Genomic DNA, 22,354 nt, shown 5'->3' with positions numbered 1-22,354 from the left:
CTGGAGCTGTGGGCAGTGGCCTCTGGCCCGGTTCTTCCTATTCCCGTGGTTGTGCGCCCCCCACCTGCACTTGCAGGCCTGTGTCCCGGCCTGTGCCCCGGGCTCCTGGCGACCTGGGAGAACAGGAAGGGATGGGGGCCCCGGCCGCCCAGTGGCGAACATTCCCTGATGAGCTGGACTGCCCAGTGGCCCCTGCCGCCTCCTCGTCCTCCTCCTCGTCCTCCTCCTCGTCCTCCTCCTCTTCATCCCGCTGCCGCCTCTCCCCAGGCACCTGGGTCTTTGCCCTCACCAGTGCTGACCGACTCGTGCGGGGCTTGAGTATAACTTGCCAAAATCTTTATTCTTTCGATATTTGCAGATATGTGCCACTGTTTCCAACTTTTCATCAACAAAAAGGCCTTTCCAACTCCTTCCAAATTAGAAGACCAGGTGGTGACACACAGCACCTCTGGACATTCTCCCCTGTTCGGGGCCGGAGGCGGGCCGGGCCCTGGGACTGCTCTCAGATGAGAAGCGGCCGCCGTGCTCCCCACTCCAGAGACCCACAGGAACCTTTGTAACTAACCCCCACCCCCAGGGAAGGCTAGGAACGCTGGAGCCCGCGGCTGGGGGCTGCCGGGGGACCAGGCCCGGCTGGACGCGCTGCGCCAGGCTCACTGCACCAAGAAGAAGGGAGCTCAGCCCCACGCCCGGCGCCGGGCCAGCGCAACACGGCCCAGAGGGGCGGGGGCGTGCAAGCGCCCGAGGGTCCGAGCGCCCGCCCGGCCCAGCTGCTCCTGGGGGGAGCTTTCCCGCCCCTCCCCCCTCTGCTCCTTCCTGCATGGACTTCTGCCGTTCCTGCTCCGCTCCGGATGCCACCGCCACCGCTGCGCGCTTGCCTTTCCCCCTCTTGGCCTCCCCGTTTCCTAGGATCCGCACTGGGGCGGGTTCTGCCCCAGGAGCCTGGCAGGGGCGCAGGGCCTCTTCTGGCCTCTCTCCTCTCTCTCTCCATCCACTGTGCCCCTCGGGCCTCGCCGACCGTGCTCGGTGCAACGTGCCATGTGGTGTCTGTGCCGCAGACGGGCCCACTGCCCGCTCACTTCTGGACTTTGCTGTCCCCCGGTTATCGTGCCCCATGCTCCCCGCCAGCCCTCAGCCCCACCGTCCACCTCTCCTCGCCCCCTCCCTTCTCGTAGGCCCCAGCCCCTGGGCTGCGCGCTCCTCGCGCCCTCGGTATGTTCCGTGTCCTTGCTCTTCTGTAAGGGGCGGGCCTGGCTCAGTGAACTTTGCTGCTCTGTACGGTGCCGTGTGTAAGAATAAACCCATTGGAATACTCGTGGTCTCCGTTCCTTCCCGGTCCCGCCGCCCCGGCCCTGCCCCACTGCTAGGGCCTGCCCAGGAGGAGGGCGGAGGGGAGGGCAGGGGAGTCCAGGTGGGCTGCTGTCCCCCCGTGGGCCCTGGGCCCTTTTAACACGCCTCTTCTTTTCTCTTTCAGTCTCGGAAGGGTGCCGACTTGGACAGAGAGAAGAAGGCCGCCGATTGCAAGGTGGACAGCATCGGGAGCGGCCGGGCCATCCCCATCAAACAGGTCAGCGCTCCTTTCCCCTGTGGCCCGAGAGCGGTGGGGATGAGGGATGAGGTCCCGGGGAACACCGCCAGTGGTCCTTTCCTTCCGGCCCCCCCACCTCCTGCCGGGCCTGAATGCTTCACCTGACGGAGGTTTTCCTGCTAAGGACAGACCTCCGGGAAGCCTGCCCCCCTCCCCCTCCCCGGGGCAGGAGCAGTCCCTCCGCGGGCCCTGCCCATTCCTGATCACCGCCACCGGGGGGCAGCAGAGAGCCGCCGGCCGTGCTCAGCGGCTCTCCCCTGGTGCTTCGGGAGTTGGGCGGCCGGCCTACCTGTCCCACTCCCAGAAAAGGAACTCCCAGAAGAGGACCCTGAGGGGCACGCACTGAGGGGCACGCTGAGGGCTGCTCCTGCCCGGGGCTCATTGGTGCAGTTTTCTCCGTGGGAGCCTCTGTTCCCTGGAAAAGCTGAGTTGAGCTGCCCCCCCCCGTCCTGGGCGCCTCCTTGCCCAGTCTGCCTGGCAGGGCTGGGCCTCCAGAAGCTTGGAGCTTCCCAGACCCCCTGGGTGGGTCCCTGTGCTGGAAAAAGACCTTGAACGCGGCAGGGCATCCTTGTGCAGGAATGGTGGTGTGTTGGGCAGGGCTGTAGGGCTGCTGAGCCGGCTGGGTAGAGCCGGGAGGTGTCTGTGGAGCTCAGGCAGAAGCGTGCTGGCTGATACGCTCGTGAGGACAGGGACAGGGGCAGGGGCTTGGTGGTCAGGACGCTGGGCCCGGCCCAGATCTTTGCAGGAGCTGGTGGTTAGACAGGGTGTGTCTATAGGGTCCGTGTTGTCTGTCAGGTTTTGACTACAGAGGAGACTGGGGTGGCCAGGTCACTGGAGCTCGGCCAGGCCAGGGCCCCGTGGTCAAGGTTTGGCCCTCCAGGCTGGGCCTTCTGGGGCCCGTGGGCAGCCTGACAGAATTCCTGTGTTCCAAGTGGGATTCTGACGCCGCAGGGAAGGTCTACGTAGAACGGAGAGCCCGGAAAGGGTGTCGGGGTCCCAGAGGGCAGGTGGGGAGCCATCTGTTGCTCCCGGTCCTGTGTCTCTGCTTCGACCCTCCGCTGGAATGTCATCCCACGGGGCCTGGCAGAGGCGGCTCTAGCTGGATCACCTCCGGGCAGCAGCCAGTCTCCTTGCCTGGCTGTGTGTCTGGGTGCAGAATCGGAGCCCACAAACCTGTCGATGGTGTGATCGCGTGTCTCTCGGGTGGTGCAAACCGAGCGCCTCCCTGGCAGGTCCTTTCTGAGCCTGATGCACACACATAAACGTTTAATACTTAAGAGAACACTTTCTCTTGGGCCCTTACTTTGAGATAAGGCTAGCCCCAATGCCTCCTTCCTGTTTGGGGTAGAGGCTAATTCGTCACTTCCCTGAATCCCCCACATGGAGGGGAGGGAGAGCTGGAGGATGGGGCTGGAGCCCTGCGAGCTTGCACCTGGGGCTCTGGTCCAGCCCCAGGTCAGCTGAGTCGCCTGGCTGGTATAGGCCGCTAAATCTCAGGGACCCCCTGTAGGAGCGGACCCTGTCAGGAAGGAACCTCAGCGAGCTCTCATGCCACAGCGGGGCCCCACAGGGCCCTCGGGGTGTGCCTGCATGGAGGTGGGGGCCGTCCACGCTCTAGTTTTCCCAGCCCCGTGGCCCTGCCTGGTGCTTTCCCCCAACCTCCAGCTGCCCGGGACCGGTGTGGCCCCCTTCCTTCCCGCCCACCCTCGTGTCCCGGTCTCCCCATCCCCTTCCTTCCCTTCCCCCCCACTCCTGCTGGGAGTGGAGATTGCATTTCAGTTGCCATTTGCATTCCCAATCAATCCGGACTCCGCAATTAAGCCGGCTGGCGGAGCTGGGAGGGAGGCGGCAGCAGAACGGGTCCTCTGGGGGCTGTCGCCTCCGCACCGCTCCCATTCCGCCCCAGATTGCTTCCTGCTCCGCCGGGCGCAGCCGGGCCGGCCAGGGAGGGGAGCAGGAACCCCTGTAGCTCGTCTCCCTCCTTGGAGGGCAGGATGCAAGGGAATGGGGAGGAGCCAGGCAGGCAGGCCTCTCACCAGCCTGGCCTTTTCTGCTTGTTTCGTGTCCGGGCGCAGGCGGGCAGGTGAGAGGCAGGCCGGGGGCGCGAGTGGGCGGCAGGCAGGTCGAGTCCCTGGCCAGCCGTGCTCACTTTCCTCCTTGCAGTCCTCCCACACCCCTGCTGACGGCGTGCTTGCTCATTAGTGCCAGGCTTCCCCTGCTTCCTCCCGGCCCGAGGCCCAAGTGAAGGAGGGGCCTGAGTGCTGGGTAGGAGAGGGTTCCCTCCTAGGCCGGCCCCCTGGGCCTCCTGATCCTGATTCCCTGCTTGGAAGAGGGAGGAAGCCCTGCATGTGAGTCCGCTTTCCCTACCTGGCCGGGAAACTGAGGCCCAGGCAGGTAACGGGACTTGTTTGATGTTGAGGGCTAGTTGGTGGCAGACCCGGGAGCAGAGCCGGGCTTCCCTTTCCCATGACCCGGAGCTGGAACTGGACCCAGGAGGGAAGGGCTCCAACGTGAGGAAGATGAAGAGTCCGGCGAGGGAGGGCAGGGCTCTGGTGGGAAGGATGTGAGAACAGAGGCTAGTCTGGAATCCCCTCTGAAGGCAGGGGGGTGTGGAAGACGAGCAGAAGAGGAGCAGGTGAGCTGGCCGCGGCAGCCATCTTCCCAGCCTTTCTGGAGGGCACAGGGTGAGACTGGGGGTGCTGCCTTCTCCAGAATCTGATTGTCGGTCCTGAGGGGTGTTGTCTGCAGTCAGGGGAGAGGGAGCAGCTGAACTCTTGCCTTGTTCCTGGCCTGGGAGCGGGTGGATACCATGCCCGGAAGCAGGTCACTGAGGCTCCTTTGCAGACCACAGGGCAGGGGTCTGACTGCCTTCTGGAATGTTCCATACAGTCTAGTGACGGTCCCGTTAATACCACTTGTCTTCAGATGCCACTTGTGAGGATGGGTCTCTCGTGCTGATGGGGACCAGGTCGAAGACTGTGTCCTCAGGTGACCCGGGACCCCCAACTCGATCTCATGTGGCCGCATCTCCCACGGCGGCATCTGTCTTTTGGGGGCGGCGGGATGAGGGAGATCGGGAAAGGAAGGAGTGGTAATGAGGATGTAAAACATCTGTTGAAAGGTGGGAGACTCTCAGCTCTGTCTTGGTTCCTGCGGGGCAGATCGGGCAGGAGGTTCCAATCACCCGTTGGCTTACCTCCTCCCTTTAGGACTGGGCCTTCTCTTCGGAAGAACTTAGGAAGTGGGAGAGAATCAGGGTTTACCCTGCACCCTTGGGCCCCAGGACCCTAGCTGATGCTGTGTCTTCACACTTGAGTTTCTTCATCCCTGTTTTCCTCCTTGTCTTAGGGCAGGGCCTCCATTCCTCAAGGAGGAGCCGTTACAAAGCCACATCTTCGAGTTCCCTCTTTTTGGTCCCCACTGGGGTGGACTCTGGGTGCTTCCCCTGCTCTCTCCTAGCCTCTGCTGGTCCTGACTCCTCCCTGCTTGAGCTCCTCCTATGTGGCTGTCTCTTCGGAGGAGTTTTGTTTGGGAATCTCCAGCAAATACTGTCTCCACTCAGCCCTCCTGCATTTGGGGCAGGGGGGCTCCTGGGGGTGATGCTGGTCCTGAAAAGCTGCCACTGAGATCCGTTCATGGCACTTTGTCCTCTCCCTGACCCCAGCTCCTATCCTCAGCCATTTTCCTGTGCTGTCTTGTCGTTTCAGGGAGAGAGCCAAAGGTGGGCGAGGGTGTCTTGGGGGGTATCCTTAGAGGAAGGTGAAGGCCACCCTTGGGTCTGCCCTGTGGCCTTCCTCTCTCGGCCCACGGCCCCTTTCAGCATCTTTGACGGCCCCCGTCAGCTGGCTTCTCCCAGCGCACCCACCAGACGTTTGCTGGGCGTCTGCTGTGTCCCGGGCATGGTCACGGTGCTGAGGATGTGTCCGTGAACAGAACACACGGACAGCCTTGCTCTCACGGAGCTCGTGTTCATCCCTCTGCTCCTCTCCCCTCCACGCTGAGTGTGTCATAGGCTTGCACAGAGAATCTGGTTGCTGAGCTCTGTGGCTGGGTCTCCACACTGCCCGCCCCCGGGAGTCTGGGGCCTTCTAGGGACAGTTAGGGATTTCTGCCCTGAACATGTTCACCCAGCCCTGGAGACCTGCGGGCAGGAGCATCACTGCCCTCTGACACCCTGCCTCCTGGTGCTGGCATGGCCCCACGACTCCAGGGGATGCGGGGTCCATGGGACTAGGGAGGGGGGCCCCCAGGCTGCTTCCTGGAGGACGGTCAGGGATAGCTGCGGCTTCCATCCTTTATAGCCTCTCCACTCAGACGAGGATGGGGGATGGAGGACGGGGTTACCTGGTGTCACCGTGACCTTCTCTGGGCCTGTCTCTGACCCAGCCTCTGTCCTCAGGGCATCCTGCTGAAGCGGAGCGGCAAGTCCCTGAACAAGGAGTGGAAGAAGAAGTATGTGACGCTCTGTGACAACGGGCTGCTCACCTACCACCCCAGCCTGCACGTGAGTCTGCGGGAGGCCTGGGCCGCCGGAAGGGCGGCAGACGCGGAGGGGCAGACCATAGGGTGAAGGGAAGCAGACGGACTGGCCCTTCGGAAGGGCCCCCGCCGTGGTGGCCCGGGGACCGCCCAGACCGCGAGGCGCAGGCCCGGGCTGAGCGCGCACTTCCCGCGGAGCTCCGTGGCGGCTGAGCCCGTCGGCGAGCGCGCGGCCCCGGGATGGCTGCCTGTAGGCCGGGCCCCGCGCCGGTCACGCCCTCCGGCCCACGCGCTCCGCGCTTGCAGAGCTGGACTGGGCCCGTTGACGTGGAATTGCCGAGGCTGGGGTGCCAGTGGCGGTCAGCCAGGTGTCTTTGGGGGAGCCCCGTCCGTGGGGGATCCCTGGGTTCCTGGGCGTGAGGTGACGGAGAGCCGGAGGGCCGTTGGGCCGGGGCTGCCCGGAAGGGCACGGGTCCGCTTGGGAAGGGGAGCCTGGGGGCAGAGGGGTCTGGAGGGCGTGAGGTGCGGTGACAGCAGAGGGGCCCTTGGGGCAGGCCCCCCCGCCTGCCCCTCCCCGCACCACGTGGCTGCAGCACAGCTGTCCCCGGAATCCATCTCTGTCACCGCCCCACTGTGGGGCTAACGAGTTCTCCCGCGCAGCCCCTCAAGCACAGCACGTGGGCCGGCCCGGGAGCCCGGGGCCTGCCTCCGAATCTGCACAAGGTGTCAGGCCCGAGCCAGGAGGCGCTGGGGCCCGTGGTGCCTGCCCTAACCGGGGCCCGAGAGCACCGCCCGGTCGGCCCCCCGGGAAGACGCACCGGGGCCTGGCTCGGAGGGAGCCGGCGGGCACCTGCCTCCCATCAGGCCGGAGCCCAGCCTTGCCCTCCTGGGCTTCTCCCTGTCTGACTGCTCGGACACTGGCTCTTTCCCCCTTAACTTGGGGGCCACTGCTGGTTGGACTGTGTCCCCCTGCTGTCTCATCCTCCGCAGGGTGGGAGCTGGTGCCAGGATGCTGGGGGGGCTGCGGCGGGGCCACAGCCGGTGCCCTTGGGCATTTAGTCCAGCGGCCACCTCGTGCACAGACCTGGTCCTGCTGCTGAGTCAGTGAGGGGCAGCAAGGACAGGTGTCTGAGGAAGTCCCGGGGCATCGTGCAGGTGCGGGGCCTCCGTACCAGAAAGACGGCAGAGCCACGGTGCTCCCAGCTGAGGGGGGCCGCCACGCCCACTCGTAGGCCAGCCTCGTGCCTCTTAACTCGCAGCTGTTCGTACTGCCCCCCGCGCGTCCCGCCTTCACCCCAGGAAGAGGCACTGGTTCTCCTCAGGCAGCGTCTTGCCGGCGGAGCCGGGAACGAGCCTCCCGGAAGCACCCCAGCTTCCCCCGCCCCCATGTTGGGGCGGCCTCGCCTCCCCCTTGCTGCAGCCGTCCCCCTTCTTTCTGCCTGTGTGTCGCGCGAGCTGTGTTGGCTCCCTTTTCCTTGTCCCCACGCGTCAGGTGATGCAGGAAGCCCAGTGTGGAGCAGAGGGACAGGAAGGGGGTCTCGGGACGTGGAGGACGGTGTCGGGCGGTTGTGTTCGGTTCGGGTTTGGGAAGAGAAGGTGAAGGCTTGAGCGAACGCTGCTTTTCTGCTCAGCAGTCTAATTTTTTTTTATTTAGTTTTTGACAGAGAGACAGCGAGAGAGGGAACACAAGCGGGGGGAGTGGGAGAGGGAGAAGCAGGCTTCCCTGCTGAGCAAGGAGCCCGATGCGGGGCTCGATCCCACGACCCTGGGATCATGACCTGAGCCGAAGACAGATGCTAAACGGCTGAGCCACCCAGGTGCCCCTCTGCTCAGCAGTCTAGAGAGCGGAAGCGTGGTGGGTTGGTTGGGTCATCAAGGTCGCCCAGCCGGTGGCTGAGCTAATACCTGGACCCGTGACTTTGACTCGAAGCGTGACGCAGGTGGTTCTGCACTGTGCCCAGAGCACCTCTCTTCGGGGCTTGCCGACAAAGTGACTGGAGCGTTCACGTCCAGGCAAGTGTTGCCTAGACTGTTGTCAAGGAGGACGGAGGGAACCGACTGGCCGCCTGCCTGGGCCGCTCTGAGCAGCTCAGACGCCCTTCCAGCTTGTTGAACCGAGTGCACTTGGGTGCGTTCAGGGGCCAGGGACAGGATCTGGGTGCCAGGGGCTCAGCTCGCCACTGGCTGTCCGTGGCTCTGGCGTCAACATGTAGGTCTTCCTCGCACGCCAGAAGCCGGGAGGCCCTGGCCTGCACGGGGAGCAGCGGCCCTGCCCTGTGGATGCTTCTCTTCCCGTCGGGAAAGGTGTGGGAGGGTGAAAGGAGGAGCGAAGACCACAGTGGGGTCGTCCCGTGCTGCTCTGGGAGCAGGGTTGAGTCTACCACCAGCCGAGGCTCTCCGCTCCGTCCGCCCCTCTCGTTTCTCCCCTCCCCACCGCCGCGCCCTCTGTTGCTGCTCACCTGCCGTCTTCCCCAAGTGGCGCCCCTCGCTTCCTGGAGGTTCCCTCCCGCTGGGCAGCTGTGCCCGAGGAAGGGCCGTCGGTCACCCCCGAGGTGCACACAGCACTCGCGGCTTCGCCAGCTGCCATCGCGGGGACGGCTCCTGCCCGTGACCGCAGGAAGGGCTGCCGGGCAGGCCTCAAGCCTTACCCCCCCACCCCGCCTGGCCTAAGAGAGCCCGCCCCAGCCTCCCCCATCTTGCAGCCAGCGGAGCCATTCACACAATCACCTTCTGTTAATTCTATCTGCAACATCAATTAAATTGTTTGTAGAAACTAATTGAATGTGGCTTAATCACACATCTTAATAGCTTTCCACGCTCTGAACTCGTTGTTAATTCCAGCAATAAAACGAGATGAGAACGCTGGCTGGGTAATTAGCGAGGAGGCTGGGGAAGAAATTGCCGTTTGATGGCGGATAATAAAGGCAGCCGTGGTGACCGCTCTCCTGAGCCGCTGCTGCCACCGTGCTCCCCGTTCTGCTGACGGAGGGAAACGCCTTCGCTGTGCCCCTGGCGTCCCCGTCCCCGCTCCGTGCGCTCCGTCTGCCGGCCCGGTGCTGGAGCTGGCCTGGCCCGGGGCTCGGCGCCAAGCGCCCCGGGGGCTGGCCTGTCCGCAGTGGTCGGAGGTGCTCCCGGGGGGCCAGGCCCCTCGCGTCAGTTTCTGGCTCCTTGGCCCTGAGCGGAGTCCCTCTGCGCGACTTGGGTTCTTGGTGTGGGGTCCGCGTCTCCGTGTCCCAGCCCGGGCATCCCGGGGCGTCACGTGGCCTGAAAACTGTTGCAGCTGCCGTGACCTCCTTGTGAACTAGAGCAGCCCGCGCCCCTCCCCCAGGAGAGGGACCGCAGCTGTGCCTTCGGCCCAGCCAGCTGTTGACAGTTGTCGGAACAGCCGATCCACGATGCGACCGCGTGTGGGGACCCGGGACGGGTGTGCGCAGAAGCCGAGTCCGGGGGACCTCGGGCCTGGGACCGTGAGGCTGATGCTGGACGCTGGGCCCAAAGCAAGACGGCAGGGCCAGCGGTGACTGGGTGGGGGGCTGAGTTTGCTGGAAGACGGACGGCTGGGGCACGCGGCAGGGCTGGGCAGGAAAGGAGCTCCCGGGTTTCTTTCTTTCCCGGGCGCCAGGGCGAGGCTTCGCTGAGCAGAGTGGGGGTGAGAGCTTGTCACGGGGGTCCTCCTGTGGGTGGAGACTGCTCCTCCTGACTTCTCGGATGTCGTTCTGTGGCTGTGAGACACGAAGCAGGGTGTGCCCGAGGCTGGGCACTTGGCACCTTTCCTCAGGGGGGACGAGGTGGTGGCAGGTCGGGGGGGGGGCACAGACACAGCCTAGGGCTCTGTGGAAGGGAGCCCCGCCTTGGGTGCAGGCTGCTGGGGGCTGTCCCTCCCCCGTGCCCGGCTGGGCCCCTCTGTCCTTCGGAAGGGCCGCTCGGAGAGCAGAAGGCAGCTACAGGCCTGGCCGGGCCTCACTGCAGCTGGACGTGGCCGGTGAGACCAGCGTGCTGGCGTCCCCACAGGTCCCCATCCCCTGATGACCCGCCTCTGAAGGGAGTCTGGCACTGGGTGCTGCTTCCTTGTTCTCGCTCCTCTTCCTGACTGGAAACTTGCACGTTCTTGTGGCTGCTTGGGGCCGGGGGATCCCTTTCTACCTGATGGTCTCTTGGTCATTGCCAGAGTGAGGGCCAGCCCTAAATTACCCCGGTCGGCTCCTGCCTTTTCCTTGCTTCCCAGATGGCAGCGTTCCCCACTTGTTCTTTCAAGCGGGGGACACTGGCCCTTTTCCGTGAAGCTGAGGGTGAGAAGGTAGGAGAGCTGCTGGGTGACAAGAAGTCGGATGTCCCGAAGCGAGTGAAGGTACGAGGGCTGGGGGGCTAGATGGGCACGGGGACTGTGTCTCGGGGAAGCGCTCTGAGGGCTGCTCCCGAGGAGGGGAGAAGAGCAGGTCAGAGTCTACTCAGGGGAACTCCAAGGCTCAGCTGGCACCACCCAGCCAGATTCTGCTCTCTGGAAGGAGTCGTGGCCACATTTTATCAGGGACGTTAGCTGGGAACTGCTGAGGAACTTGCCGGCGGTAGAAGCGAGGAAATGGGAGGCCGCCGTCGGGAAGGAGACAGCAGAAGCAGTGGGGAGAGCTCGGGCCCTGGCTAGGCTCGGGGTTAAAGCAGGAAGCTAAAGGGCCGCGGCCGGGCTCTGCTCTGTGGCCCCCACGTTGCCGCTCCACCGTGGGACTCCCAGGCCAATGTCAAGACGGCAGGAGTGGGGGCGGGGTGGAGCCCAAGGCACTGAGTGGCTCCCACTCTCTGGGGCCCTCCGGGTGCTGACCTGAAGTAGGGATGAGTGCCTGGGCCCGGGACGTCTGCCTTCAGTGCGCAGCCCTGGGAATCCACAGAGCCTGGGCTCGAGTCTGGTTCTACCACCGTCCGACGGTGTGACCTCGGGCAGGTTAACCTTTGTAAGCCTCCGTTCCTTCAACTGCAGAGCGGCCCTGCTGCGCCGGGCCGGTTACGTGAGGGGATGCGTGAGCAATGATCTGCAGCTGTGGGGCATGAATGCCTGGCCCCATTGGGTGGGCAGGTGGTGGCATGAGGACAATGGTTATCGTTCCTTTGCTCATCAGATGCCACCTAGTATCTGTGGAACCGTGGACCTGTCTCTATATTCTTAAGGCTTCTTTTTAACTGTTTAACAGGTATTTATCATCAGGCACTGTTGTCAGGATTGAGGACTGTTCTAGGCTTTAAGGGTTCCCCGTGCCCCGGGGGTGGTGAGAGCTTCTGAAACCAGGGCTGAAGCCCTCGGTGACGCGCCACCCAGAGCTTGGGGCAGCCCAGCCGTCTGCGTCCTTTGGAGTTTGTCAGTTCCTCTCCTGGCCACGCAGGCCTGCTCTTCCCGAATCCCACCTTGGTCCTGTACTTGGCCTTGCTCGCGTTGCCTCCTGAGCTCTTTCCTAAAGGAGCCCTGCGCCTCAGCTCTGGGCTCCACGCCCTTCTCTCTCCCCTGCTCCTGCTCCTGCCCCCTGCTGACTGCGTCCCCCTAGAGCTGCATTCGGTCCCCAGTAGATTGGGTGTCACCCAGACGTGGAGATATCCTGTGGGCTTCACTGTCCTGCTTTTCAGAACTTGAACTTTCCCTCTCCTTCCTTCCTTGCGGCACGGGGAGAGACGTACGAGTTGGCGGGTCAGTGCCAGAGACGAAGTGCGGCCGAAGAGGGACCTGCCCTAACGCGTGTTCTTCTGTTTTGTCCCTCTGGCCCTTAGGATTACATGCAGAACATCCACGGCAAGGAGATTGACCTGCTGCGGACCACGGTAAAGGTGCCAGGAAAGCGCCTGCCCCGGGCCACCCCGGCCACAGCCCCAGGCACCAGCCCCCGGGCCAACGGACTGGCCCTGGAGCGGAGTAACACACAGCTGGGTGGGGGCGCAGGTGAGGTGGCTGGTGGCGGTGGGGGTGGGGGGGTGCTTTTCTCTGCAGGATCGGGGAGCGTGGCTATGGAGGCCCATAGAGGGAGGCGCTGTGGGGCTTCACTCTCCCCCAGCCTGGGTCCTCAGGGCTCCAGACATGCTTGCCACCCAGAGTCCTGCTCAGCCAAGTGTGTTTGCCCAAGTGCTGCCCTCTTGGGAGCTGGTAGAGGGAGCAGCGGGTGATTTGGAGATCAGGATGGGGCCAGACAGCCTGGAGCTGACAGGTGCTAGCAGCGGTCCTGGGGCCGTTTCTCCTCAGCTGGAGCCAACCAAGGCCGGTGATGGTGAGAACAGGGTCTCTAGCGCACGTAGCCAGCGTCTCAACCAGGCGTGCCGGGGGGACGGAGGGGGGCAGCTGGAAGGGGACGGGGCTCCCTGGAGCTCCCCCGGCGAACGCCCTTGGGTCTGCAGTGAGAGGTAGGGTCTTTGCTCAGAGAGGACTGAGCTTAGAGAGAAGCCGGACGCCAAGCAGACTCTGCCATGAGTCTGGCGGTGTGGGAAGAAGAGCTAGAGCCTGAGAGACTCTGAACTTGAGGCGCAGCAGCTTCTCCTTGACCAGTGCTCGCCTTTCCAGATGACACTGAGAGTTCAGGTGAATGATGCTTATGTTTCTTTATGTCCCCGGCTCTGTCTGCCTCCCTAGGCCTCTGCGGCCACAGTGTGGCTCCCAAGCCACATTGCTGTCCCTCCCAAGTCCCCGTGCCCCAGATCTGCCTTGGCTTCTGGACCCTCATTCCCAAGACTTCACTCTCCCTGATGTTGTCCTAGATGATTGGATCTCCTTTTCCTTGGACCCAGAAACAGCTGCTTAAGATGCTGTCCTGCCCTCCCAGGGGCTGCCAGTGTGTCCCTGCCCCAGAGGGTGCTCTGCTTATCACAGTCATAGGCTGCTGCAGACATTCAGTGGACAGGGGGCTGGGTACGAAGTCCCTGGAATGGATGGAACAGACCCCAAAGATTTGCCCCCTCAAAATGCTGATGACCCGCATTGAGCAGCTCCGGGTCCAGAGAAGGCAGCCAGACGATGGCCTCCTGAGTGTGCTCCTTGTTGGAGGCACGTGAGCACTCGGCACCCTGGCCCTGTGGCCCGTGTGCAGCCCCCGCTGACCAGTCTGGGGGCACGGGGAGGGGCTGCCATCTGCTGATTGAGATGTGCGCCAGATGCAGTAGATCTACTCTAGGTCAGGCCCGTTTTGAGGCTCCGGGAAGTTGAGATTATCCCCATTTGATGGATGAGGAAACAAAGGCTCAGCGAGATTCAGTAACTTGTCTGTAAAGTAGAGCTGGGGTTTGAACCTGAGTGTGCCTGACTTGAAAAGCCACCCCGAGCTCAGAGAGAAGCTCCGAATTGTGCAGAGGGAGAGCTCCAGTGGACTAAGGGAAGGAAGGAAGCTAAGGAGCAAGGCACCCAGCCAGCGCGGGGCGGGGGGCGGTGCCGAGAGCCTCCTGTGGGGGTGCACTGGGGGAGGGGTCGAATGGCAAAAACGGCAGGCCCCGGGCAGCCCTCAGCGCTCTATGCAGAGAGCTAGGTCAGGGCTGCTGGGAAATCACTGGCGAGCAGGGGCAGGGGGGCCGGGCATCAGCTGGGGGCCCTGAGCTCTCCCGGAGCTGCGTGCACAGTGAGCGGCAGCCTCTGATCCGGCGCGGGGTTCCTCGTATCCTACAGAGGAGGAGAAAGTATCAGTACTCTGAAAGGTGGGGGGAGACTTTCCTTGAAGTCAGGTAGCAGGATGGGGCTCTTTCCCCAAAGGGAAACCGTGAGACCCTCCGTCCTCACTCCGTCCTCACAGCCCCGGGCCCTCCTCGCCTTCCCCTGCGGGCGGAGGTGCACTCACCCACGGACGCTCGCGAGCAGCCCCGGAGCACACGGACGGGCACTTACCCGAGCCCGTGTCCCCTCCACCGCACGCTGACACCGACCTCATGCACACTCACACATGTCTCCTGCTCACCGGGCGATGTTAACATCTCATTATCTTTGTTACTGTAATTACATTATCCGCTGCTTTATGCAGAATTATCCTCCGAGGACTAATTGATGGCTCCATGTTTAATTCATTAATCATTAGCATCAAATTCGACAATTACAGTGCACACTGATTGTGGGATTGCAGGCGTAATGAGGGGAGAATTAACAAAGAAAAGGGAAAGCACTTTCCCTCCCTTGGGGTTTTGAGTTGGGGGGCTTGGGGAGGAAGTGGGGCCCTTGATGGCTTTGGGTGGGGCTCGGGATGAGGCAGGGACGAGATTTGGAACCCAGGAGGGGATGGAAGCAGGACATGGGTCGGGAGAAGGTCTCTGAGAATTTCGGAACTGTGTCTGCCTCTCTGGAAGGTCTCCTGCCAGGGAGCCGAGGGGATCCTGAGGAAGGCTAAGCTGGCAGGGACCCGTGAGGCGGAGCGCAAGGGGCGGGGTTCTGAAGAGCAAGTGCCAGCGCCTTGCCTCGAGGGGGCTGGAGGTGGGGGAGACCGGAGGGCCGTGTGGGCACCACACGTAGAACCCATAAGCACTTACTGTGTGTCTGGTCCTGCCTTGGGTGTTACGACGAATACAAGAGAAACACAAAACTTGCCTTCCACCTTTCGGCATCGTACTGTCCCCAGAGCGTTAGGGACGTTTGGCCTGTTTCTTTACCTTCTAGTGGCTTCCGCCCAGAGCTTCCATCCGTAGGCTTCCAGAAACCCCACCCATGTCCTCCCAGGACTGGTTTGAGGCTGAGTTTGCCACCTGCTCTCTCCCACTTCGTCCCCATCTCTGTCTCCTTACTAACCTCCAGCACCTGGCCCGCTCTCCCGCCTGGCGTTCAGACACCTGTCCTCGGACTCCCCACCACCACTGCCTTCCAGCCTCGGTCCCTGTCCTTACGTGGACGGAGGTGAGAGGGCACTGGAGGCCCTTCGGTTGTCACAGGCTCTGAGGCCCAGCGGCTGTCCCGTGGGCACTCTGCAAGGGACTGGGTGCTCAGGGAGGCAGCAGGACAGCTCGGAGGGCACAGTCAGCCCTGCCTGCCCGGGCCTTGGCGCTCCTGGAGCCTTTGGTTCCCCTCGGCTCTGCCATTCTTCCCTGATGGGAAACGAAAGATTAATTTTCTCCAGCCCAACAGGATAATTACTAATACTAATTAGACATAAGTACTTGAATCTGATACACTCATCTCTCGTCAGAATGGCACCAAAGCTGAGGCAAAGCAAATGGTATATGTGGACTGGAACGTGGGGCGCAGGGGCCTGATCCCGAGGCCAAGGGGGCCGGGGACGATGGCTCGACGAGGAGCGCTGCGGTGAGGGGGTGTCGGTTCCACATGTCCCCCTCTTCCGGCTCACAGGAAGGGGACTGAGATGCAGAGGGGGGTGAAGTGTGAGACCAGCTGCCTCCTGAGGTGTTGGGGGGCCCCCCCCTCGAGGCCTCTCGGCCTCCAAGAAGCCTGGCCCAGTACCTGGTAAATCCAGTTTTGGTCGGTATACTGCTAGAATTTCTCAAGTTCTGCCTGTAGCGTTATTTTCAGGAAAGTCTGTGTACCCCTCCCCAGCCTCCCTTCCCAGTCTGACCCTTCCCCCCACCCCCAGGTGCCCCCTACTCGGCCAGCAACTCGGCCTGGGCTGGCCCTCGCCCCGAGGGGCTGCACCAGCGCTCCTGCTCTGTTTCCAGCGCCGACCAGTGGAGTGATGCCCTGCCCCCAGGTACGCAGGACCCTGTTAAGCGACACAGAGGAGGGCAGCCAGCGAGCGTCTGCAGCCGGGGAGGCTGTGCTGGGATGGAGCCCAGGCCCAGGGGAGGGGCCCCGCAGAGCCTGCCAAGGCTTGTCGCAGAGTGCCGCAGGGCCGGTGCGGGGGCCTGAGAGATGGAGTCGGGCCTCCGTCCCTTCTCGGCAGCCAAAGGCCGCTTCCTGCCCCTCTAGCCCTTTGCTGTCCCCAGGCCCTGCCAGGGGCTGGCTGGTGCCGGAGACCCTCCCTCTGCTGCGTCTCTGCCCACCCACTGCTGTCCCTGGGCAGTGGCTCCCGCATCCCCATCAGCCCCCCGCGCAGCCAGCTCATCAGCCTCGCCGCGGGGGGGCGGACAGGGAAGCGGCTGGGTAGGGAGGTCGGAGGCTGGGGGCTTTGAACACGTTTTGAAGGCAGCAACTTGCCTGCCACGGAGAGGGGGGTTTCTAGAGATAGGATCCGGGATCCAGAAAGGTAGTTTTCCCACCCGTGCTGCCTCCAGTGGGCTGACGCCCCATCCTGTCTAGCGGGACAAAAATCCCACCTCCTCTCTCTGCCATCCCACCCTCCTCTTAACTGTCCTTGGCTCGTCTTCATTTTCTTCCCCTTTCGTCCATTTTTGTGCCTTGCTCTCACATCTCACCTTCTCCTTCCCCTTATTTTTTCTCCCTCTTCAGCGTGCACACGCGTGTACGTACGTACGTACACACACACACACACACACTCTCTCTCTCTCTCTCTCTCTCTCTCTCCTCCCTGCTCCCTCTTTCTTCCCCCAACTTACTCTCACCCATCTCCTTCGGCCCCAGATCCCCTCAGCCGTTCTGCAGGCTGAAAGGGAAATGGGCACAGCGCTGCCCTCCTTCTCTAGGTTCGGGTGTGCCCTGTCCCCTCCGAAGCCGGGCTCCTCCCACTTTTCCTCCAGCTGGGCACAGTGCCCGGCCTGGCCCAAGGCCCACGAACTCTCTTCCTGGATGTGCCCCCCAAAAAGTCTTCACAGGCCCCCACCCCCCCTAGAAGCACTAGGCCCCAGTCTGAGCTCTGACTGCAGGAAGGAGCTGGGTGCTCTCAGCAGGGGCATCTCCTCACCTCCCGATCCAGGTCCGAGCCTCCCTGCGGGGAGTGGCTGTGGAGGGCTTGAGAAGGGGAGCTGAGGGCGTTTCCCAGAGTCCCTGTCCTGACGGCCCCGTGCTGGCCTCCACAGGCCTCCGAAGGCCCCTCTGTTGAGTCTGGAAGGAGGAAGGCAGGGAGGGAGGGAGCGTGTCTGCCTCTAATGAAGTTTGACATTTAGTGGTGAGCGCCGGGCGGGGTGTGGGAGACGGGAGCTTGATTAGCGCGCTCTAATTGACAGTAATTAGGCAGCTCCCTGATTGTTTCTAATTCTGCTATTAATTGTGAGGAGCGGGGAGTGTGATTGAGGATAAATTTGGTGCGGAGCTGCTGGGGCTTCAGCTCCCTGTGAGTTCCCTGGGCCGCCTTCCGCCCCTCCGGGCTGCCGAAGCCCTAGCCAGTGATCCCTCCTCGCCTTTACCCTGCTCTGCCTGAGTTCCCTGCGCTCTCCTCTCTCCACCTTCTCCTCCTTCAAGGCTGGGGAGGCTTTGGGATTGGGACTGGCTGGGCAGACCCCTCCCTGGGCTCCCCCAGGGTAGCCCAGCTGCCGTTCAGGGTGGAGCTCCCCGTGACACTAGGCGACAGGAGGCAGGTCGAGGCAGGTCGTGTGCTCTGCCCCCCACCGCCCCCTCTTCCCACACTTCTCCACCTCTCCCCTCACCAGCCAGTGGCCCAGCTGAGGTGCTCAGTTCCAGCCCCAAGCTGGAGCCTCCCCCATCTCCCCACTCCAACCGGAAGAAGCACCGGCGGAAAAAGAGCACCGGGACCCCCCGACCAGACGGCCCCAGCAGTGCTGCTGAAGGTTAGGGGGACCTACAGGGAAACTGGGGCACAGGAGGTGGGCTGTGGGATTCGGGGACAGTACTCTAAAAGTAACACCATTCTCTCCGTTTTAAGAGTAAGTGCTTTGTGGTGATTAGCAATAACCATAGTTCCACAACTTCTTTGGGTAATCTAGACGTAGTATCTTAGAAAAGCTCTTCCTTCTGCCTAATTTACACCCTTTCTACTAAAATGTGAGCCTTTCTTTTATTCCTTGTGGAAGGTAAAAGACAGCAGGTGGCTACTCCGGGAGCTCTTCCAAGACTTGTGGGCAGGACCTATGTTTTCTGTGTCTCTTGTATCACCCATTGAGCTTAATGCGTGCTGGGCATATAATAGTTGCTTAATACGTGTGTAGGAACTGGCTAAGTCTCTCCTGACTCGTCTTTAGGCTAAGGAATTCCAGGCCCTCAAACATCTTTCCGTAGGGCCTTTCTCATAATCTAGTGTTAATCATAGCACTCCTCTGATTTTCCCCAAAGGGTCTTCAAATTGTTCCTCTTCTCAGTGGTTGGAATCCTTTCGCTCCCAAATAATTTTAACCTATATCGATGCACAGTGTCTCCCTTCTGCTCTGATTGCCAGGGGTAGGGATGTGGGCAGGAGGGCAGAGATCGCCTCTGTGGGGAAGAGCTACCTTTCCCAGCCTACCTGTGGTATAGTGATGCTTAGATGCATGGCATGGAGTCCACTGTACCAGGGAACTGAGCCCCCCCACAGGATGGCGACTCTGTGGTTCAGGGGCTGTGTTGAAAGCAAGGTGAGGTGGAATGGTGGAGCCTGGGGAAGGAGGGGGCACCAGCATTCTTCCTCTAGGAAGAAGTTCCTGCTAAGGGTGCCCTTAGAGTAGGAGCCCAGCAGGAAGACTTCCAGGGGATGTCACTGAGGTGAGAGGCTGCCCTGGGTAGAGCCTGGGACTCGGGCCTTTGCCTCTGGCTCAGCGTTGCGCCTCCCCCCAGGTCCCCGAGTTCTCTCTGCGCCCCCGTGACACATGCGTGCTGCTTGTTAGGAATTATTCACCCATAGGGTGGTGACCGCTGGCAGTGAGATGCGGGTGGCTGTCTTCTGTTGGCCTAAGGGGAGCAGAGCTTGGACCAGCTTCACCACATTGCTTGGGGTCACAGTCCGGCCCACAGTGCCTGTCACTGGAGCTGTCCTCGGGTCCCCGTCTGCTCTCACATCCCAGTTTGTGGGGAAAACCTCTCCTCCTCTCCCCATCCACTCGTCCTTCCTGCCTGTCTGTGCCAGGGTAGTGGGGGAGGGGCCCGGCTCCCAGGAGCCCCACGCTGACGCCGTCAGGAATATTGGGTTTAATGAGCTGCAAAATGAGGCGGCTGCAGCTGACATGTACGGATGGTGCCCACACCCGCCTTCCCCCACCCTCTCCAGCATTGCCTCCTAGCGCCCCATTGCATCCTTCTCCACACACTCCGCTCGTTTCTCCAGGAAGCACCCCACTCTGAATTCCAGACCCATTCCTGGCCGTGCCAGGGAGGCGAAAACCTAGCACCCCGCCTCTCTTCGCCCAGGCCCCACAGGTGGTTAGGAATGGGGGGGGGTGAGCGCTCCTCCGCACGACTCCCAGTTGCCCCAGGAGCATGGCCTTTGAGGCCAGGGATGGGGGGCAGAGGACACTGGCCGGGCCAGCCGGCGCGCAGAGTTGTGGCAGGGGCGTGTCCCTGGCTGTGCGCACGGCGGGGCGCCCCGCCCTGCCGGTGGGTAAGCACCCCGGTCTCCCACAGAGGCAGAGGAGTCGTTTGAGTTTGTGGTGGTGTCCCTCACTGGGCAGACGTGGCACTTCGAGGCCTCAACGGCAGAGGAGCGGGAACTGTGGGTCCAGAGCGTGCAGGCCCAGATCCTCGCCAGCCTGCAGGGCTGCCGCAGCGCCAAGGACAAGGTTGGCATGGGGGCGCCCCTGGGGTGGGACCCCAGGTGGCCTCGAGACTGACCGGCCGCCCTTTGCCTCTTCCATGGCGCAGACTCGACTGGGGAACCAGAACGCAGCTCTGGCCGTGCAGGCCGTCCGCACCGTTCGCGGCAACAGCTTCTGCATCGACTGCGACGCCCCCAGTGAGTGCAGGGGCCGGCGGGGCTGGGGTCGGGCAGCTTCGGGAAAGCTCCGTGAGAGGCTCGTGGTTGGCCCTGAAGAGGACGGGGGACAGGACTTTCCTGGTGGTCTCACTCTGCTTGCCCGTGGACCTCACTCACGATGCTTCCTCTCCTCACCTAGATCCAGACTGGGCCAGCTTGAACCTGGGTGCCCTGATGTGCATCGAGTGCTCAGGGACCCACCGACATCTGGGGGCTCACCTGTCCCGGGTCCGCTCCCTGGACCTCGATGACTGGCCACCTGAGCTGCTGGCTGTCATGACCGCGATGGGCAATGCCCTGGCCAACAGCGTCTGGGAGGGGGCCCTGGATGGCTATGCCAAGCCGGGGCCTGACGCCTGCAGGTGAGTGGTTGGGCGGGGGCGCTGAAGCTGGCCAGAAAGGGAGGGGGCGTTGGTGCTCTGGTATGGGGAAGACAGGGACAGGCCGTGGCGGCCGAGGGGCTACAGCTGCGCTCTAAGGGTTAAAAGTGGCCGTTGCTCTGCTTGGCAGTTGGCCCCTTGGGGTGCCCCTCCCCCTCCCCCTCCCCGCCTGTCACTCAGGCTCCTCACAACAAGAGGCCCTTTCTGAGCCTTATCAGCAGGTCAGGGGCCAGCAGGAGGCGCATGCGCAGGGCCCTATCACTCAGTGGCGTGAAGGCCCTCGCCCGAGCTCGGAGATGGGGAGAATGGGTGGGAGATAGGATAGTGCATGGGCCCCCGGTGGAGGCCCCCCACCCCCTTTGTTGCAGCAGGGCCAGATAAGCTACCACGGGAGCCCTGCCTGGAATCTTGCTGCCCTCTCAGCCCCCTACGTCCCTGCTGCCCCCGAGGGGCCTCCCTTCAGTGTTCCTTCCTTTCAGCTTCTTCCACCCCCTTTGCGTTACCCCGCTGTATGCCGTCCATTTCTTAGGCTTGTCTCTTCACTGCTCCGTCCTACACTTTCTCTGTTTCTTCCTATTCCCCTTCGGGGTGTTCGTGTCATTCCCTGACCACCCTCCCTGGGCCCCGCCCGTTGGCTCGGGCCCTTCCTTGGCTCATGCCTTGATGGACCTGTGGTTGCAGAGAGGAGAAGGAGCGCTGGATCCGGGCCAAGTATGAACAGAAGCTCTTCCTGGCCCCGCTGCCGAGCTCGGACGTGCCGCTGGGCCAGCAGCTGCTCCGGGCCGTGGTGGAGGACGACCTGCGGCTGCTGGTGATGCTTCTGGCACATGGGTCCAAGGAGGAGGTGAACGAGACCTACGGGGATGGGGACGGGCGGACGGCTCTCCATCTCTCCAGCGCCATGGCCAATGTCGTCTTCACACAACTGCTCATCTGGGTGAGTTGTGGGGCTCCCTCCTGGCCTTTCCAGTCCCACCCTCGAGGGCTCCTCTGACCTATCCGATCTCCCCCCCGCCCCCTGGCCCTTTGAAAACCACCTCTCCGAGAACCCCTACCGTTCTTGCCACGTCGTGCCAACTGTGCAAATGTGCTTTCTTCTGCAGTATGGGGTGGATGTGCGGAGCCGGGACGCCCGGGGCCTGACTCCCCTGGCCTATGCTCGTCGGGCCGGCAGCCAGGAGTGCGCAGACATCCTGATCCAGCACGGCTGCCCCGGGGAGGGCTGTGGCTTCGCACCGACCCCCAGCAGAGAGCCTGCCAATGGCCCCAGTGCCTCTGCTGAGCTGCACCGAAGCCCTAGCCTTCTGTAAGGCCCGCGGAGGGGGCAGAGGGGCCAGAAGGACGCTGTGGCCGGGGGCCCCGCCTCCCTGCAGGCACTGGGGGGAGCCAAGACACAGAGACTGAGAAGCAGGGACGTGCAGAAAGGAAGGAGAAGAAATGAAGAAGAGTCAAGAGAAGAGCTAAACGGGAGAGACAGAGGGACCGGAGGAGACATCTGGGATTTGAGCTGCAGCAGAGAGGGAGTGGAGCTTTTCTAGCCCTCTGCCCTATGGTGCCACTGAAAAGGGACAGGACCCTTTGGAGGTACCTGTGAGGAGAGGGGAGCAGGACCTCTCCCTCCTCCAGATTCCTACCTTCTACTGCCAGCCCCCTGCAAGCCTTCATCCTAAAATGGAGCCGGGACGGACAGGGCACAGGTTGGGGGGTGCTGGAGGAAAGAGACGAGGAGGTGATCTGTGAGTCCCATGTAAATTTGTACATTGGAATATTTATGTTTGTGTACATATCTGGTGTGTGTGTATGATGAGCCAGTAAACCAGACTGTGTGTGGCCTTGTTTTCCCTTGTTCTCTCTCTGCCCTTCCAGAAATGCCCTTCAGCTCTACTTCTCTGTTGCTGTCTGTACTCAGACTTTGAGTCGGTCGGCAGCACTGGCAGCGAACCCTGGAGGGGGTTCGGAGCTCTGTGCTTCCTCCTGGAATCTCTGCACTGCCTTCCCCTCCCCCCACACCCCGCCCCTGCCCTCCAGCTGGTGCCCAGTAACCTCGTGCCACACCTGGTCCCAGCCAGAGCTCACCCACAGAGGGACAGAAGTATCACCCCCCTTCCTAAGACTCTGGGAACTCTCACAGCCAGACGTACAGGGAGATACTCAAGGCACAGGACCAGCATTCTGAGGAGGCCACAAGGGTAAGTGGTTAGATGTTACTAGGACAGCACTTCTCT

General features: G+C 62.6%; 1 protein-coding gene across 7 annotated transcripts in view; it reads left to right on the top strand.

Annotated features, from left to right (window-relative positions):
- Positions 1-21,961, top strand: part of AGAP3 (ArfGAP with GTPase domain, ankyrin repeat and PH domain 3) — a 53,711-nt gene extending 31,750 nt beyond the window's left edge. For 3 of the 7 annotated variants that reach the window (XM_081799847.1, XM_081799846.1, XM_081799845.1), the window contains one exon: positions 359-1,314. In XM_081799847.1, coding sequence (XP_081655973.1) covers positions 359-421 — 63 coding nt within the window. In that variant the 3' untranslated portion in view covers positions 422-1,314. Of the gene's footprint in view, positions 1-358; positions 1,315-1,474; positions 1,568-5,987; positions 6,093-11,818; positions 11,988-15,591; positions 15,706-17,500; positions 17,639-19,400; positions 19,556-19,637; positions 19,729-19,888; positions 20,112-20,810; positions 21,067-21,232 lie in introns of those variants that run through there. The other 4 variants (XM_081799842.1, XM_081799841.1, XM_081799844.1 and 1 more) reach the window with 2 other exon arrangements.
- The last annotated feature ends 393 nt before the right edge of the window (positions 21,962-22,354 follow it).

Source organism: Leptonychotes weddellii, chromosome 12 (assembly GCF_054177405.1).
Source record: "Leptonychotes weddellii isolate Sample4059 chromosome 12, ASM5417740v2, whole genome shotgun sequence".
NCBI lineage: Eukaryota > Metazoa > Chordata > Mammalia > Carnivora > Phocidae > Leptonychotes > Leptonychotes weddellii.
Note: the sequence above shows the minus strand (reverse complement) of the source record. Positions and strands in the feature narration are given on the sequence as shown.